The sequence below is a fragment of the Erpetoichthys calabaricus genome, chromosome 4 (assembly GCF_900747795.2).
Source record: "Erpetoichthys calabaricus chromosome 4, fErpCal1.3, whole genome shotgun sequence".
Taxonomy (NCBI): domain Eukaryota; kingdom Metazoa; phylum Chordata; class Cladistia; order Polypteriformes; family Polypteridae; genus Erpetoichthys; species Erpetoichthys calabaricus.
The window spans coordinates 127837284-127855538 of record NC_041397.2 but is presented as its reverse complement, the minus strand read 5'-3'; the positions used below and the strand labels follow the sequence as shown (position 1 = coordinate 127855538).

The following is an 18255-nucleotide window of genomic DNA, read 5'->3' as shown; positions in this document are numbered from 1 at the left end:
GCAATAAAAAGTATTAATACATGAAAAATTTATACCAGTGTTATGAAGTAGCTTCCAACTAAGTATGTTTTTCTTAGTGTTAAATCACTACACCCTTTCTTATATGCTGTACATTTTGTTGAAAATGGAGCATTTTCAGCCAATAAACAGATAAAATTGAATTGTTAATAAATTTGAGAACTATACCTGCCTACAATGTAGTAACAAATCTGAGTGATATATTTGAGGTTATACCCTGGTTTTTAAACACCTATTTTATAAAATTAGAACAATCTAGACGAGAACAGGCCATTCTACTCATCAAAGCTTGCCAGTCTTATACCCTTCATTCTTTCAAAACAACCAAATCTAGTTTTGAAAGTCCCTAAAGTCCTACTGTCTACCACACTATTTGGTAACTTATTCCATGTGTCTGTGGTTCTCTTTGTAAAGAAAAACTTCCTAATATTTGTGCAGAATTTACCTTTATCAAGTCTCTGTTACCATGTTATTGATGAACTCAGTTTAAAGTAACAGTCTCAATCCACTGTACTAATTACCTTCATAATTTAAACATTTCAATCATGTCTCCTCTTAATCTTCTTTTCCTTAAACTTAAAAGATTCCACTGTTGTATTCCCTCCTCATATTTCATCCTCTGCGGTACTAGAATCAGCTTAGTCACTCTTCTGTGGACTTTTTCTAGTGCTGCTATGTCCTTTTTGTATCCTGGAGATTAAAACTTCAAACAGTACTCCAGGTGAGGTCTAACCAGTGTGTTAATAAACCATTACAAAGCTTGAACATAACCTCCTTGGACTTGTAAACTATATATACATTGTACTGTATAGCCTAGCATTAAGTTAGCCTTCTTAATGGCTTCTGAACACTGTCTGGTAGTTGATAGTGTATAGTTCACTATGACTCCTAATTCCTTTTCTTAAGTGTAGTAATTTACATTTACATATAGTAAACTTCATTTAACATAAATCTGTTCATACCTGTTTGCTGTCTAAGTCCATCTGTAATGATTAAACAGATTCTCAGTTATCATCTGCAAACCTAACCCCCTTGTTATTTATATTCCTACCCAAATTATTTATATTATGCAGTATATATCAAAAATAGCAGTGGTCCTAGTACTGATCCCTATGAGACACCACTCTTAACATCACCCAATTCTGATTGGGTTCCTTGCCTCATAACCTTCTGCTTCCTGTGTCTGAGCCAATATTGCACTCATTTACACACAATACCATTAATTTCTACTCATGTGCCACCTTATCAAATACTTTCTGAAAGTCGAGATAAGTAAAATTACATACACGATTTTGTTTATATCCTTATGTTGCTCCCTCATAGAATTCCAGCATGTTAGTAAAACATGTTCTCATATACCCTACAATTCACTTTGGAGTTACTAGTCTTGTGCAGCTGTTTTTTTCCTTTGCAGCTTCTGTTTTTTTTAAATTCTTTATTAACCCTCTGAAGTTTTTTTTTTTTTATTTCCTTATTCCAAATTTAGATATGTACCTGTCCTGCAGTCATTATGTGTGAAACATTTTTAAACCTGTACCACTTCTCCTCGACTGTCTCCAGACTTAAAGGCTTATCCCAGTCTATCCTCTTAGACTTTGCTTCATCTGCTCATATTTTGCCCTACTAAAGTTAAACTTGACAGTTTTAGTCTTGGCATCTGCACTCTTCCCAAGCACTGAGAACTGTATTATATTATGGTCACTTGACACTAGCAGTTCAATCACCTCTATACCCTCCGTTCTGTCCTGTATCATTACAAAATACTCAATCCAGTTAATTTTGGTTGTTTGAAAACACCAGTGTAGTGTGGATTAAGCAAAAACATAGCATTGTAAATGGGGCCTTAGTTTTAATATTTGAGTTCTCAATTTATTTATTTATTTATTTTTTTATAGCTTCTTGTTTTCTTAACCAGGTAACAATGAAATTAAATTGATAACAGAGCCAGAATCTAACTTGGTTGCATTTGCATGTAATATGCGTAAGGGGTTTATTCCCATTTACCATTCCTGGTGCACTTCTCTTTTTCCTTGACCATTCTTTTACTACCTTGCCTTTGAAGCTTCTTTTTCAACAATATTTTTTTAAACCAACTGTGAAGTTTTTTTTTCCTAATTTCCTACTTGTTCAAAATTTAGGTATGTACCTATCCTGCATTATATTTAAAAAAAAATTTAAACTTGTTACACTGCTCCTCAACTGTCTCCACACTTAAGAGCTTATCCCATTCCGTCATATCTTAGACTTTGCCACATCTGCTTAAAATTTTCCCCAACAATGTTAAACTTGACAGTTTTGGTCTTTGTGTCCTTGCTCTTCCAAAACACTGAGAATTGTATTATGTTCACTTGATCTTAGCAGTTCAATCGCCTCTACAACCTCAGTTATATCCTGATTATTACAAAATATTAAATCTGCACAGGACCCATACTTGGTCCTTTAACATACTGTGTTAAAAAACAGTCACTGAATGCTTCTAAAACCTCCTCCTCTTGTGCTCTCCTATTTACTAGGTTACCTAAGTTAATATTCAGATAATTAAAGTCCCCTATGATTATAATAATCCTCTGTGAACTTGTCTTTTCAACATTACTTAAAAGATGTGCATTGAAATTACTGCATTGGAGAGTCTATTGCGCACCTCTAAAATAAGGCATCTTTACCTAATGTTTTCCAGACAAAGCCAGATGTCATCACTAAGATGGGGCTCATCATCCAGCTGGATTGGATGTTTTGTTCAGTTCTGTTTGACATAAATAGCAGTACCCCCTCTTTTTTTGTTCTCTCCTTCCCAAAAAAAATTGTATCCCTCTATATTATATTCATCACCATCTTTGTTATTTAGCCAGGTTTCTGATGTTGCAGTAATATCACAATTATGCTCTACTACCTATAACTCCAACTCACTTATTTTTATTACTTCTAGCATTAAGACGAGCTAATTTTAATGTGTTATACATTTTACTTTTACACTTTGGGTTAAAATTTACATCACTGTGTATTTTTATTTTTATACTATTGTTTGTTCCTTTGTGTATAGTTCTAAAGCTAAATGCCCCGACATTCTGCATTTTAAATAATCGTCGACTAACCTGCTCATATGCCTCCCCAACACATTGTTATCCTTCCAGTTCAGATGTACCCCGTTGTGGCAGAACAGGTCCCATTGCCCCTTAAACCAATACCCTTCTACTGTATACCAAGATCTGAGCCATGTGTTAAGCCTTCTGATCTCCTCAGTCTTACCTGGACTGGCATGTGGCACAGGCAAAACTTCGATGAAGACTACCTTGTAAGTTCTGCTCCTCGGCCTTGCACCTAACTCTTTAAATTTATATTGCAGAACTCAATGTCTATTCTTATGTATGTCATTTATTCCAGCATAGACAATGACAACTGGATCCAACCCCCGCTCTGGTCAAGAGCCTATCAACCCTTCCAGGGAGGTTTCTGTGTACCTAGAAGGAAACACACCACTCAAGACTCTTCTCTCTACAGCAAACTTGTGCTTCAATCCCATTAATGATAGAGTCCCCTACTATCACTGTCTCTCTCTTTCTGGGATAACCTGTTGGGGCTCCTTATGCCTGCCTGCCACCCCAGAATATTCAGAGACAGTGTCCAGCTCCATAAGGATCTAAAAATGGTTTGACATTCCCAATTCTGGGGTTGATGCCCCTGGACGTTGTGCACCCTTTACCTCGTACCTTTTGACTGTGACCCACCTATCTCTAACTATTTGATCTAGAGTCTCCTCCCGTGCCATCTTAGGATGGTGTACACTATCGCTTTTTAAAGATACCTGGGCCAGGTCAACTAGTTCTCTATTACAATGCAGGACAGCCATCTCCTCCTCCAGTTCAGCAACCCTGAGCTTGATGTGCTGAATCAGCTGGCATCACCTGCATACATAGCCCTCAGGGAAGACTGATTTCTCCAAACCATCCTCCAAAATGTCCAACATCCAACAGGACTTGCACGCACTGGTCTCAATATTAAAATTTGACTTTTGATTACTACTCAACTCTTACTAAACTTTTTTTTTTTTTACTAAAATTATGCTGTCACCCTCTTAATTGCTCTACTTTCCTGACTTCTAAGAACTGTATACTACGTTAAAATATTTTACACACTTCACACAGAAAAACTTACTGAATATCTGCTGCTAATTAATTTCTCATTGTTTGTTTCTACAGCCGCTTGTGCCTAATTGCTGCCTTAACGCTAGTTGCCTGCCTATGCACCATAGAGCCCTTCTCTCTACTGATTTCAACTTGGCCACCTACCTGAACTTAAAATGAATCCTTTCTTACTTAAGGATGAATATGGCCATGGTTTTCTATTAGCATTCACGATTAACTGCAAGAGAGTTACATGGTTCATATCTATTTTTACCATTTTCAAGGAATAGCTGGTAATTTTAAATATTTGGTGCTACAATGCTGGTTATTTACATGTCTCCAGTGTCAGGTACTGCTTTCCTCGCCAATGCTAGTTTCAATACAGATAACAAATAATAAAAAAGAAAGATAATAATTAACTTCCATATGCTTCCCCTGTTTACTTGGTTGCAAAAAAACCTTCTAAAGGGGAAAAAACATTTAAAAATTACCGAATGGCTCCTTAGAAGGAACCAAAAAACAATGTTTTAAGGAGCAAAATTTATCTTTTAAGTCTCGCACTTCAGAACACAAAGATCTCAGCACTTTCTGTTAAACTCACAAGGATGATATAACTACGTCTCAGTCTGCAATGAGGCACCTTAATGTTCTCTGAAATGCTAGAATACTATATTTCTCTATTGCAGTAAAGGCCTTTATGAAGAAAATTCTTGCCATGTTTACTGTGTTATTAAGAATTGTGTGTTTTTGATCTTTGTATCATGTATTAATAGAAAAGCACACTGAAATAATACATTTAGGTGTTTATACTAGCAGTTCAAGTGAAATTTTGCAGTATTCAGATCAGTGCCCCTTTTGATTGTTTGTTTCTTTGTGCTTGCATATCTTTGCCATCATTTCTCCTTTTGATTTAACACATGATCCATCAGAAGAATACACCACAGCTTCTTCTTCTGCTGTTACCTCCTGTAGTCTGCATTCTTAAGTTACAGGTTCCATTGCATGTAGTTTTCATTTGGAAAGCACTGTTTTTGGCTAGCACTTGCATTTTACTGACTACAATGCACTGCCTTAACAACAGTATTATTTTAGTGTCAAGCTTTTAAACTATTGTTAGTGTTTACAGAAGATTACAGTGCTGTTTTGATTTTTAAACGTGACAATCTCAGTTCTTTTATCTTCTGTTTTGCATGTGTCCCTTGGCCCTGTACCCTCAGTTTGTGGTATTATTGAACTTGAGAGTACAGTAATCCCTCGCTATATCGCGCTTCGACTTTTGCGGCTTCACTCTATCGCGGATTTTATATGTAAGCATATTTAAATATATATCGCGGATTTTTTGCTGGTTCGCGGATTTCTGCGGACAATGGGTCTTTTAATTTGTGGTACATGCTTCCTCAGTTGGTTTGCCGAGTTGATTTCATACAAGGGACGCTATTGGCAGATGGCTGTGAAGCTACCCAACCAGAGCACGTATTACTTATTAAATAAAACTCAAATATATTGTGAGCACGGGGGCTGTTCGCACCCCTAGAGGATATGGCTGCTCCTCAAAAAACGCTGAAAGATTACCTTCACATTGATGCTATCCTTGCTGGGCTTACATGTGGCTGCTTTGTCAAGCGATATGTTTACTGCACGGTGCTTCGCATACTTAAAAGATCAAACAGCACGTATTGATTTTTGATTGTTTACTTTTCTCTCTCTCTTGCTCTGACATTCTCTGCTCCTGACGGAGGGGGTATGAGCAGGGGGGCTGTTCGCACCCCTAGACGATACGGACGCTCATCTAAAAATGCTGAAATATTATCTTCACATTGCTCCCTTCCAGCTTTGTCAAGCGACATGCTTCCCGCATGGTGCTTTGCATACTTCAAAGCTTGAACGGCACGTATTGATTTTTGATTGTTTGTTTTTCTCTGTCTCTCTTACTCTCTCTGACATTCTCTGCTCTTGACGGAGGGGGTTGAGCAGAGGGGCTGTTCGCACACTGGCCTAGAGGATACGGACGCTCCTCTAAAAAATGCTGAAAGACTACCTTCACATTGCTCTCTTCCTTGCAGCTGCTTTATACGGCTTTATATGGCGGTGCTTCGCATACTTAAAAGCCAAACAGCCCTATTGATTTTTGATTGTTTGCTTTTTTCTCTCTCTCTGACATTCTCTGCTCCTGAATCGCACTCCTTTGAAGAGGAAGATATGTTTGCATTCTTTTAATTGTGAGACGGAACTGTTATCTCTGTCTTGTCATGGAGCACAGTTTAAACTTTTGAAAAAGAGACAAATGTTTGTTTGCAGTGTTTGAATAAAGTTCCTGTCTCTCTACAACCTCCTGTGTTTCTGTGCAAATCTGTGACCCAAGCATGACAATATTAAAAATAACCATAGAAACATATGGTTTCTACTTCGCGGATTTTCACCTTTTGCGGGGGGTTCTGGAATGCAACCCCCGCGATCAAGGAGGGATTACTGTATTGTGACAATCCTAGACTTTTGTTATGTACATTGAATTAGAAGAGAAACATTTTGGTGGGATATTTGGTGAGACTTTAAGTAACATGAAACAAGGCAGGAATCTTAAGGTCAAGGCAGGAGTTTTAAAATGGGTCCTAGTAGTAAAAGAGGATACAAACACATGAAAAGAAATCGCAGTATCTGCTTTTTTATAATTATCATAAATAAGACTTTCAGTATAGACGTGCATCTAGTTATATTTCAACAATCACACTTGATACCAATTTATTTGAGTTGATGGGAAAACTGTGTCCTGATAATCAGAGAAAATCTTATCTTCATGGCCCTGTTAATCAGAGTAAAGCTTATCTTCATGGCAAACAAGTTAGTTCTACATTGTGAATCTCAATTCTCGTACTGGTCACCACTTTCCCCATAGAGCCTGAAGACCTGTCGCAGTCTGCCATGTACTGAAACATTATATTGAGTTGCTGGAGAAAGCCTGTGAAAGAGCTTAACACATGAGTGATATATCTGCATTACATGAAAACATGCAGATGTTGGTTCACAAGCTAGTTTATTATTTTGTAAGTTGTGCATTGAAACATTTTTTTCATGTGCATGAATAATTTAGGTTTTGCCTATCTAGCAAAGGGTAAAATGAACGAATCATTTGAGACTGTCTGAGTAAAGGACTAAAAGGTAAGCTGCCTCACACTTTCAGCATTTTTTTGAATCCCCAATAAATTAGGTATCTCTTCAGATTCTTTTACAGGAAGAAATTGACACCAAGAATTATTTTCAAGGGATTTGTGAGACAACAGTACTGTGTACTGCTAGACTATCCAACCTGATCCAAAGCTCCTGTGCCAAAAAAAATCACATTTCATATAGATACAGTTTGAATTATAATATTGCTGTCACAATCCTGAGGTTGTGAGAGAAACTCTTTGAATAAACATCAACAAATGAAAGGCTTGATACATCTTAATAGAGTTCCCTCGCATCAAAGGGTTAAATTTTACTTTTCTGTCTTACAGGAAACTTTTTAGGCCAAAGGCTGTTTGCTGGATAAAGATGTTGTTTCTATCAAAATTATTTTCCTTATCTATGCTTTTACATCAAAGAGTTAAATTATATTGTTTTCAGACCTTCCACACCTTCTTATGTAATACAAAATAAAACATGAGCACTTGTCATAATTTGCAAATAAATTCTCAATCACAATGTAATTTTCTGGATTTTTTTTTCTCATTTTGTCTCTCATAGTTGAGGTATACCTATGATGAAAATTACGGGCCTCTCTCATCTTTTTAGTGGGAGAACTTGCACAATTGGTGGCTGACTAAATACTTTTTTGCCCCACTGTATATATATATATATATATATACACACACTCACACACACATACATAAAATAAACTGTATGCTTATTGTGATGTTTTGTTTGTGTTTTTCAATAGGACAAGATAATCTTTTGCCTGAAGCAGAAGAAATAGCTATGATTAGTATTCAACTCGCTGCTAGATTCCTGTTTAGTACAGGATTTCATACCAAGAAAATTGTCCGTGGCCCTGCCAGTGATTGGTAGTATTCTCTACTTTATTTCATAATTATTTTCCAGTGATTATTCAAAGTTAACAATGCAGCTTTTAAATACTATTTATTTTTGTTTCACTACTTTCAGGTATGATGCTTTGTGCATCTTGCTTCGTCACAGTAAGAATGTACGCTATTGGTTTGCACACAATGTCCTCTTTGCTTATCAAAACCGCTTTTCTGAATACCTTCTTGAATGCCCTAGTGCTGAAGTAAGAGGAGCATTTTCTAAACTTATTGTATTTATTGCACATTTTTCATTACAAGATGGCCCGTGTTCTTCACCATTTGGCTCACCAGGGCCATCTACTCAGGTAGGTTAAAGGCTTTACTAAAGGTGATTTGCTGTGTAATTTTCTTCCTTCATAAATGAGAATAACCTAAAATTAACTGAGAACTGTTCAGCTCTATGTATCCTGCTCTTTGTATGAAATATTGAATTATTATTATTATTATTAAAGCGTAGCTATCGTGAACACTACGACAATAGTCTACATGATTGTTTTAGGAACATTTGACTGCGTGGCATATTAAAAATATTTAAATTGTCATATTTTGTTAACAATTGAAAAGTCATTTTGATAGTTTTCAGAACTGATGCAATTCATAATGACAAAGTAGTACAGTATATGATAAATGTGCATAGTGTACAAGATTTACAATACATTTAATAATTAACATTCCTCAATTTAAGTAAAATATGTGACTGAGCTTCACAGTTACATTTGTATTTTTATCTCAGTGCCTAATGTTTTCATGTATAGCAAAATATAAAGAAAAATCATAATTATCAATGGTTATGTTTAAGAACTTATTGAGAAGTGTAATTTCAAAGTATGCTTATCTTTATTTTTGTCACGTATGTTGAAATGCAAGGGGTGTTCCCAAAGCTTAGAGCTTTAAGCTTAAAGCAATGTTTTATGGTTTTGATTTTGCAGATGGCCTTGTCTCATAACCAAGTGAACATGGATGCTATAAAACACAAATTAAGTAGCATGCTATGCAATAATTACATTTCTTTCATTAAGAAAAAAATATATCTTCAGTCATGAACTTCTGCTTAGTCACTATGTAGGAAGGAATTCTGTAGTGCATATCATATTTACAACCAAGGGTGTGGCCTGACTTTGACATGGTTGATGTAAAGAAATGTTTCCTTGATAAAATGAATCATAATGGACAGTCGGTGCATAACAGTGCGTGAGATAGAAGACATTGTAGGGCTTTTATTATGATCAGCTTAATCCATTCTTCATGAGGGATTTTCTGGAATAAAAACTGTGCACATTGCATATCAAGAATGGTGTCTCCTTGTAACTAGTGAAATGAAACATCACCACAGAAAATGAGAGAATCTCAAGCTATCTTTTTTCACTGGAACAAATTTTAAGTATTCCGTAACTAGGAATGAAACTTGGATAAGTATCCTTATATCCCTGAGTCCAAACAACTGTTGAAATAATTGAAGCATAGGGATTCTCGTACACCCCAAAATACAGGCCATTGTTAGCAAAGCCATGTGCATAGGTCATTCATTTATTTATGTCTCTCTATTATAAAAGGAAATCCAGGGACGAGACTTTCTTGGAGATAATTTCAACTCCCGCGAGACGGGACTTTTTACCAAGAGATTTTGACAAGTCCCGCACTCCTCTCAAACATTTATAGCCACACCCATGGTCCAATCACTTCTCATTTGTGTGAATGCTATTGTTAGACACCGTTCCTGTGCTCTCAGCTCCAAGCGGGGTCGGAAATAAAAGGCACAGAGTGGAAGACAAAGTAGAACATTGTAAAGAGGTTCAAAAACACTGCCGCAATACACATGCAGAGCAGGTTAGAAATTATGGAAGTACTAAAATTCGAAAGTCTCAAAATCACTGATAGTAAAGATCGCATTAGCGCTAACAAATGGAAATTATTACGTGGTGAAATAATGGAACAGCGAAAAGAGATCGAATATATGGACATTGGTGATATGACAGAATTATGTACAGTAATCCCTCCTCCATCGCGGGGGTTGCGTTCCAGAGCCACCCGCGAAATAAGAAAATCTGCGAAGTAGAAACCATATGTTTATATGGTTATTTTTATATTGTCATGCTTGGGTCACAGATTTGCGCAGAAACACAGGAGGTTGTAGAGAGACAGGAACGTTATTCAAACACTGCAAACAAACATTTGTCTCTTTTTCAAAAGTTTAAACTGTGCTCCATGGCAAGACAGAGATGACAGTTCTGTCTCACAATTAAAAGAATGCAAACATATCTTCCTCTTCAAAGGAGTGCACGTCAGGAGCAGAAACTGTCATAAAGACAGAGAAAGTAAACAAATCAATAGGGCTGTATGCGAAGCACCGCGGCACAAAGCTGTTGAAGGCGGCAGCTCACACCCCCTCCGTCAGGAGCAAAGAGAGATAGAGAGAGACAGAGAAAAACAAACATGCAAAAATCAATACGTGCCCTTCGAGCTTTTAAGTATGCGAAGCTTCACTAAGCAGCTGCACACAGAAGGTAGCAACGTGAAGATAATCTTTCAGCATTTTTAGACGAGCGTCCGTATCGTCTAGGTGTGCGAACAGCCCCCCTGCTCACACCCCCTACGTCAGGATCAGAGAAAGCACAAGAGAGAGAAAGAGAAAAGTAAGTTGGGTAGCTTCTCAGCCATCTGCCAATAGCGTCCCTTGTATGAAATCAACTGGGCAAACCAACTGAGGAAGCATGTACCAGAAATTAAAAGACCCATTGTCCTCAGAAATCCGCGAACCAGCAAAAAATCCGCGATATATATTTAAATATGCTTACATATAAAATCCGCGATAGAGTGAAGCCGCGAAAGGCGAAGCGCGATATAGCGAGGGATCACTGTACATATTTTTTGGCTTTAAACTTTAAGTCGGAGACTTGTAAATCGTCTAATTCGTGTTGCCATCAGGGAAAAGTAGTGTTTCTTCCCAATGAAGAGGCCTATCCGTGAGAATTAAAAGATTTGTTGTTTGGTGAAAGTGAAATCCACATGCGCAAGTGGCAGAGACGCAAAGTGGCTGGCACATAGCACAAGCCAGGGTGTTGGCGAGCGAAGCAAGCATAGGGCAAAGCCCCCTAGTATTTATTTTTAATGCTATGTTAAGGGTTTACTCCATATTGATTAAATTACTCAAAAGGCCCATTAACCAGTTAATATAGAGCTGATATACCTTCTTGTTTGCCAGAGTCACTTAAGGAAAAGTAGCAAAGAATCTGGGAGTGCCTTGCCTATCTGCTTCATGGCAGTGGCCCAGCTAACATCATATAGGTTGCAAATGCTGCTTGGCAAAACTTTGAATATGGACTGATGACCTGGCCCAATGTAAAAACTACCTGTTCTCCCATCTGAAGGGATACTTCCATGGGATGCTATATGCCAGTAGTGACATTATGTCAGCTACAAAAGTGTTATTGTAAGACAAAACATTTTGAGTCCAATAGAAATGCTTTGTGGACATTATTAAAAGTATGTTACTGCCCATGCAGATTCTAATGAAAATATATTTTCAAGTTTACTTCTTCATTTAATAGGACCGGCTCCAATCTTTTGGATCACCCCAGCTACTTTTTTCTTGTTTGTGGACCTTTAATTCTTCTTGTATGCAACAAAATATTCACATTAATATATAAAAATAACATTGTTGAGTTTTTGTTATTTACCAGGCCTGTGATAATTTGAGCCTAAGTGACCACTTGTTGAGAGCAGTTTTAAATCTGCTACGAAGAGAGGTGTCAGAGCATGGACGTCATCTGCAGCAGTACTTTAATCTTTTTGTCATGTATGCCAACCTAGGTATGATTAAAGTAATGGATTTTTCCCCTTTCTTAGTCAACTGTGGCTCTGCCTCAGTAACCTCTTTTTTTAAAATATTTGATGTTTTATTACTAGTAATAACAGTATTCTTATGAAAATAGTTTATTACATAAAACATCATTGGAAGAAGTCCTATAGTTATAGTTCTTTGTGCAGTTTAATTACAGTAGTTCTGGTTGATTTCTGCATGTCTGCTGACAACCTGGCAGGGATAGGTTTAATCATTAATTACCTTGCTGATTAATGTACTGAAAAATAAAGTCAGTGATTGTAGTTTAGTCTATGTCTTGTATAAATGGATTATTCATTCATTATTATAGTATTGTTTACTTAATGCAAGTTGATGGATAGTACTTTTATGTTTAGTAATTGCCTTTATTAACTTTTAAAGGTTTGATTCTGAAGCTGTACATCACTAATAAGTACTACTATGTTTTACAGGTGTGGCAGAAAAGACGCAGTTGCTAAAACTGAGTGTGCCTGCAACTTTCATGCTTGTAGCTCTGGATGAAGGTCCAGGACCTCCAATTAAATACCAATATGCTGAGCTAGGAAAATTGTATACAGTTGTATCACAGCTTGTGCGCTGTTGCGATGTATCATCGCGCATGCAGTCATCAATAAATGGTAATGTCACATTGTTTTTATGTTTTAAATTCATAGTGTCAGTTAGCATCAGAGAGACTGCATACTGTATTGGGTTCTTGTGTACTTTTTTGGGTATTTTTTAGCAGTGAAACACACTGTTTTGAATGTCAGTGTCCATTAGAAAAAGCAATTTCAATAAGTGAATGGGTATAATATGTCTGTATTTGCTCATTTGTTTGTAGCACATAGTGAATACATTAGTTATCTTGCATTGTTTTTGCTGAAATCCCTGTGCTTCTTATCCGGCCAGCTCTCACATTCAGCCTGTGACATACTCTTCTCACTCATTTCCTGAATGATGATGTCTGTGGCCCTTTAAGACTTATCTTTAATGTATGTATGCTTGAAGGAATCGGTCAACCATTTTATTCAAGTGAGAGCATATTTGGGATATGTTCTTTCATTAAAAATAAATAAATAAATAAAAGTGTGACTAGACTATTGTAATTCATGTTGGCTCCTGTTATTATAGATTTCTGATGTAGTTTTAAATAGGCTTGAACCTAGGATTGAGCCTTTTTAAACTACTTTTGCCCAGTACAGAGCAAAACAATAGTTCCCTAATAGAATTCCATTCTGCCACCTAAAACCTTAGTGAACTTAAGTCATCTTCTTTGCATAGTATGGGTAGTAATAATAAATGATACTACTAATAATAATTAATTCTATTCAGTGCCACCCTGTAGTTGGTGTTCATGGGTGAACTGGCAGAAGAAAAAAAACAGTATTATCTCATTTCTGAAACTTTATTCTTCAAGCTTATGTAGCAAGTTTCTCCCTTACCTTACCTGCTTCTCTTTCAGCTATGCATACTGCTTGCGTAGGATCACTGCAGGACACTTTTTCCTTCTACAGTCTTACCTTCTCTTCATATGTTATCTAATTTTGTTGGATTTGACTTGAGTTTTGATCTTGAAAACTTAATTCATCAAAATAGTTAAACACATAGTCTATAATAAAGAATTATGCCAGTTATAGTGTAGCTTAAATGTGTTAGCAGACTTTTTGCACCCCTGGTAATACTTGTCCTAAAACTTCTTTCATTCTTGCTCCTCAGGATCAAGTGTTGATAATTATGATCAAACCTTTTGTTTTGTTAAATTTAGTGTACTTTCTTGATCATGTTGAAGGCCGATGTTGTAAGTGCCAACACACATTTGTAAAGCTTTTTAAGTTTTAGGCCACTTCTGTTTGTAACATAATTGCTTCTTGTGTACAGTGCACCTTTTTAATTCCTCATTGTGACCCCTGTTATCTGTTTGGTGAGCCTCTGCTGTGCATTACATATGCTAACTTGCATTGGGATTTAAACATCAGCCAGAAAAAAGATGAAATTTCTTACAGAAAATAAAAGTTGTACAATTAACAGAAAACATTTTTAATCCTTTAGGGATTGCCTTTAGCAGCACTGTGACATTAGTATACCAGCTTTTATATAATTAACAACAAATTCTACCTTCTGACTTCTCCCCTTAAGTCTAAAACAATGCACAAGTTGAAGTGTGATGTGTGACATACCATGTTATCCTGCTGGAAGTATCCAGCTGAAAAAGGGTATTGGTATTAACAGGTCTGAAGTATGCCAAGAAAACATTCCCCAGATCATTACGGTACCACCAGCATCCTTCATCATTGACACAAGCCATGATGAATCTGTGCATTTAAGCTTGCTTTACTGGTTTCTGACCCACCTGCTTTTCTTAGCTGATTTTGTTAGATCAGGTCAAAATTTCTAATATTCAGTTGTCCTGTCCTGGTAATTGTCTAACCATTGTAGACCATTATTGTTGGTATTTGCTGTTTGAAAGAGAACATGGCGTGATATTCTGGTACTTTAGCCTATCCATTTCTAGTTCAGGCATGTTTAAAGATGTTTTCTGTGCCCCAACAACTACAAAGAGTTGTTATGAAAGTGTTTTGTCCATCTTTCTGTTTACTTCAACAAATGTGTCACGTCTTCTCTTAAGTCGTTTTTATTAAGAATGTGTTTTCGTCCAAAGAACAGTGGCTTTTTTATTTGTGGTCACAGTCACTTATATGATATGACTTTTGTATTGTAATGTTTGGTAAACCAACTGCTGAACATTTTGGCTATGTCCTCATGCTGATTAGGCTAATTGCATACACTTTAAAGTTGTAGATGTATCTGAAACCAGCTTCAGAATATAGCTCCCAACCCAACATGAATGATTCTTTTGTAAAGTTTAGTTATCTGCAGCCTAATTTTTTAATAGCTTTGTAAGTGATCTGCAAATAAAAAAAAAGTTATGCGTTTTTTCTAAAGTTTACTAGATTTGTCAGAGATCTTAACTTATTGGTCACGTCAGATTACTTAAAATATTTCTCGCAGATTAAAGTGAAATTCTTTTTCTGTGTCCATAAGAATTACTTACAAATGCTTTTGAAGTCACTTGTTTTTTTGGTCTGCCGCCTCCTGACTGACAGGTATGAGAAAATGACCAGGTATGATGTACCATTCGACTTGTCTTGATGTCTAGTTATGTAAGACATCAAGCTTTTTGTGTTTACACCCTGTTTTTGGCCTTCTAGACTCCGAAAACACTCACTTTTATGTCATTCATGGGCCATATTTTGTGCAGGAATTTATACCCTTATAATAAAGAGTAAACCAGTAGGTGACTTCAGTAAAAGGAATGAAGTTGCGCATGCCACATCAACTGCCCTCTATCGCAGGGTGAAAGAATGACAAATTTCTATTGCAATAAACAGTATTTAGACTTCAAACATTTAAACTAAAAAACACATTTTAATATTTTAAATGTCTGATGCGACTATTCTACCTCATGAAGGAAATCTTCATATTTCTTACGGACACACTGAGTTAGGATGAGTTAGCACTTTTAACCAAATTTTTCATTCTGTTAGATGAAAAATTGAGGAAACTGTGTATATGTAAAATGTGAAGTTTTTTGAGAAAAATTAAGAATATACAATGGGGCAAAAAAGTATTTAGTCAGCCACCAATTGTGCAAGTTCTCCCACTTAAAAAGATGAGAGAGGCCTGTAATTTTCATCATAGGTATACCTCAAATATGAGAGACAAAATGAGAAAAAAAAAACAGAAAATCACATTGTCTGATTTTTGAAGAATTTATTTGCATATTATGGTGGAAAAAAAGTATTTGGTCAATAACAAAAGTTCATCTCAATACTTTGTTATATACCCTTTGTTGGCAATGACAGAGGTCAAACGTTTTCTGTAAGTCTTTTCACACACTGTTGCTGGTATTTTGGCCCATTCCTCCATGCAGATCTCCTCTAGAGCAGTGATGTTTTGGGGCTATCGCTGGGCAACACGGACTTTCAACTCCCTCCAAAGATTTTCTATATGGTTGAGATCTGGAGACTGGCTAGGCCACTCCAGGACCTTGAAATGCTTCTTACGAAGCCACTCCTTCGTTACCTGGGTGGTGTGTTTGGGATCATTGTCATGCTGAAAGACCCAGCCACGTTTCATCTTCAATGCCCTTGCTGATGGAAGGAGATTTTCACTCAAAATCTGACGATACGTGGCCCCATTCATTCTTTCCTTTACACAGATCAGTCGTCCTGGTCCCTTTGCAGAAAAACAGCCCCAAAGCATGATGTTTCCACCCCCATGCTTTACAGTAGGTATGGCGTTCTTTGGATGCAACTCACGACGAGTAGAGTTTTTACCAAAAAGTTCTATTTTGGTTTCATCTGACCATATGACATTCTCCCAGTCCTCTTCTGGATCATCCAAATGCTCTCTAGCAAAATTCAGACGGGCCTGCACATGTACTGGCTTAAGCAGGGGCACACGTCTGGCACTGCAGGATTTGAGTCCCTGGCGGCGTAGTGTGTTACTGATGGTAGTCTTTGTTACTTTGGTCCCAGCTCTCTGCAGGTCATTCACTAGGTCCCCCCGTGTGGTTCTGGGATTTTTGCTCACTGTTCTTGTGATTATTTTGACCCTACGGGGTGAGATCTTGCGTGGATCCCCAGATCGAGGGAGATTATCAGTGGTCTTGTATGTCTTCCATTTTGTAATAATTGCTCCCACAGTTGATTTCTTCACACCAAGCTGCTTACCTATTGCAGATTCAGTCTTCCCAGCCTGGTGCAAGTCTACAATTTTGTTTCTGGTGTCCTTTGACAGCTCTTTGGTCTTGGCCATAGTGGAGTTTGGAGTGTGACTGTTTGAGGTTGTGGACAGGTGTCTTTTATATAGATAACGAGTTCAAACAGGTGCCATTAATACAGGTAACGAGTGAAGGACAAAGGAGCCTCTTACAGAAGAAGTTACAGGTCTGTGAGAGCCAGAAATATTGCTTGTTTGTAGGTGACCAAATACTTATTTTCCACCATAATTTGCAAATTCTTTAAAAATCAGACAATGTGATTTTCTGGATTTTTTTTCTCATTTTGTCTCTCATAGTTGAGGTATATCTATAATGAAAATTACAGGCCTCTCTCATCTTTTTAAGTGGGAGAACTTACACAATTGGTGGCTGACTAAATACTTTTTTGCCCCACTATAGGTAAATTTCTCTGTGCTGTTTAGTTGTGTTATTTGAAGCTAGCAGATACTGTAGATAAACAAGAGTACTGCACAGATGTAAAATTTTCTTATGTTGTTATAACCTCCATAACACCACTTGAAGCATTTTCACAGAGTGCCAGTGCTCATACAGACCAGTTCTGTACATGGTTTCTTTTTCTAAGGTTTCCTATGGATTCTTGATAAATTTATTCATTTATTTATCTTTGTATTTCTAGGTAATCCTCCACTTCCAAATCCTTATGGGGATCCTAACCTGTCTCAGCCTATAATGCCACTTCAGCAGCTTGTGGCAGAAATTCTTTTTGTAAGAACTAGCTATGTTAAAAAGATTATTGAAGACTGCAGCAATTCCGAAGAAACCATCAAACTTTTGAGGTTTAGTTGCTGGGAGAATCCACAGTTTTCTTCTACTGTACTTAGTGAGCTCCTCTGGCAGGTATTTTGTCTCATACATAATGTTGGTAAAATAAGGATTATGTTCAGTTTCATTTATGTATATCAAACACCTGTTAATTTCCTTTTGTGTTATTATTTGATGTAAAAGTATTATTTTGATAAATTCCCCTGAATTTCTACCAAAACCTTTCATATGAGACAGCTGGAATGAATCGCCATGTTGGATTCATTGAAGAATCAGATTAGTTTAATAAGTTTTAATTTATAAATGTTATTAATAAAAGTTTTTTTTTAGGTGGCATATTCCTATACATATGAACTTAGGCCTTATCTGGACCTGCTTTTGCAGATTTTATTAATCGAAGACTCCTGGCAAACCCATAGGTTAGTTCATTTTTCAGTATTTTTGCAGGTGTTGATAAAGACGTCTCTTCTTAAAAGAAATTGCCCATGAAAAGATATAATTTTTCATTGTGTTTTTTTTTAGGATTCATAATGTGCTTAAAGGAATTCCAGATGACAGGGATGGACTTTTTGACACCATTCAGCGTTCCAAAAACCACTATCAAAAGCGAGCTTACCAGTGTATTAAGTGCATGGTGGCACTGTTTAGCAATTGTTCTGTCGCTTATCA

The 18255-nt window shown here is 36.8% G+C and overlaps 1 protein-coding gene across 3 annotated transcripts in view; it reads left to right on the top strand.

Moving 5' to 3' along the window:
* Positions 1 to 18255, top strand: part of LOC114651134 (probable ubiquitin carboxyl-terminal hydrolase FAF-X) — a 420397-nt gene that overhangs the window by 367512 nt on the left and 34630 nt on the right. For all 3 annotated transcript variants that reach the window (XM_051926098.1, XM_051926097.1, XM_051926099.1), the window contains exons 36-42: positions 8056 to 8179; positions 8280 to 8505; positions 11881 to 12010; positions 12473 to 12658; positions 17441 to 17661; positions 17917 to 18005; positions 18109 to 18255. The exon at positions 18109 to 18255 is cut by the window's right edge and continues 10 nt beyond it. In XM_051926098.1, the coding sequence (XP_051782058.1) occupies positions 8056 to 8179; positions 8280 to 8505; positions 11881 to 12010; positions 12473 to 12658; positions 17441 to 17661; positions 17917 to 18005; positions 18109 to 18255 (1123 nt within the window). The remainder of the gene's footprint in view (positions 1 to 8055; positions 8180 to 8279; positions 8506 to 11880; positions 12011 to 12472; positions 12659 to 17440; positions 17662 to 17916; positions 18006 to 18108) is intronic.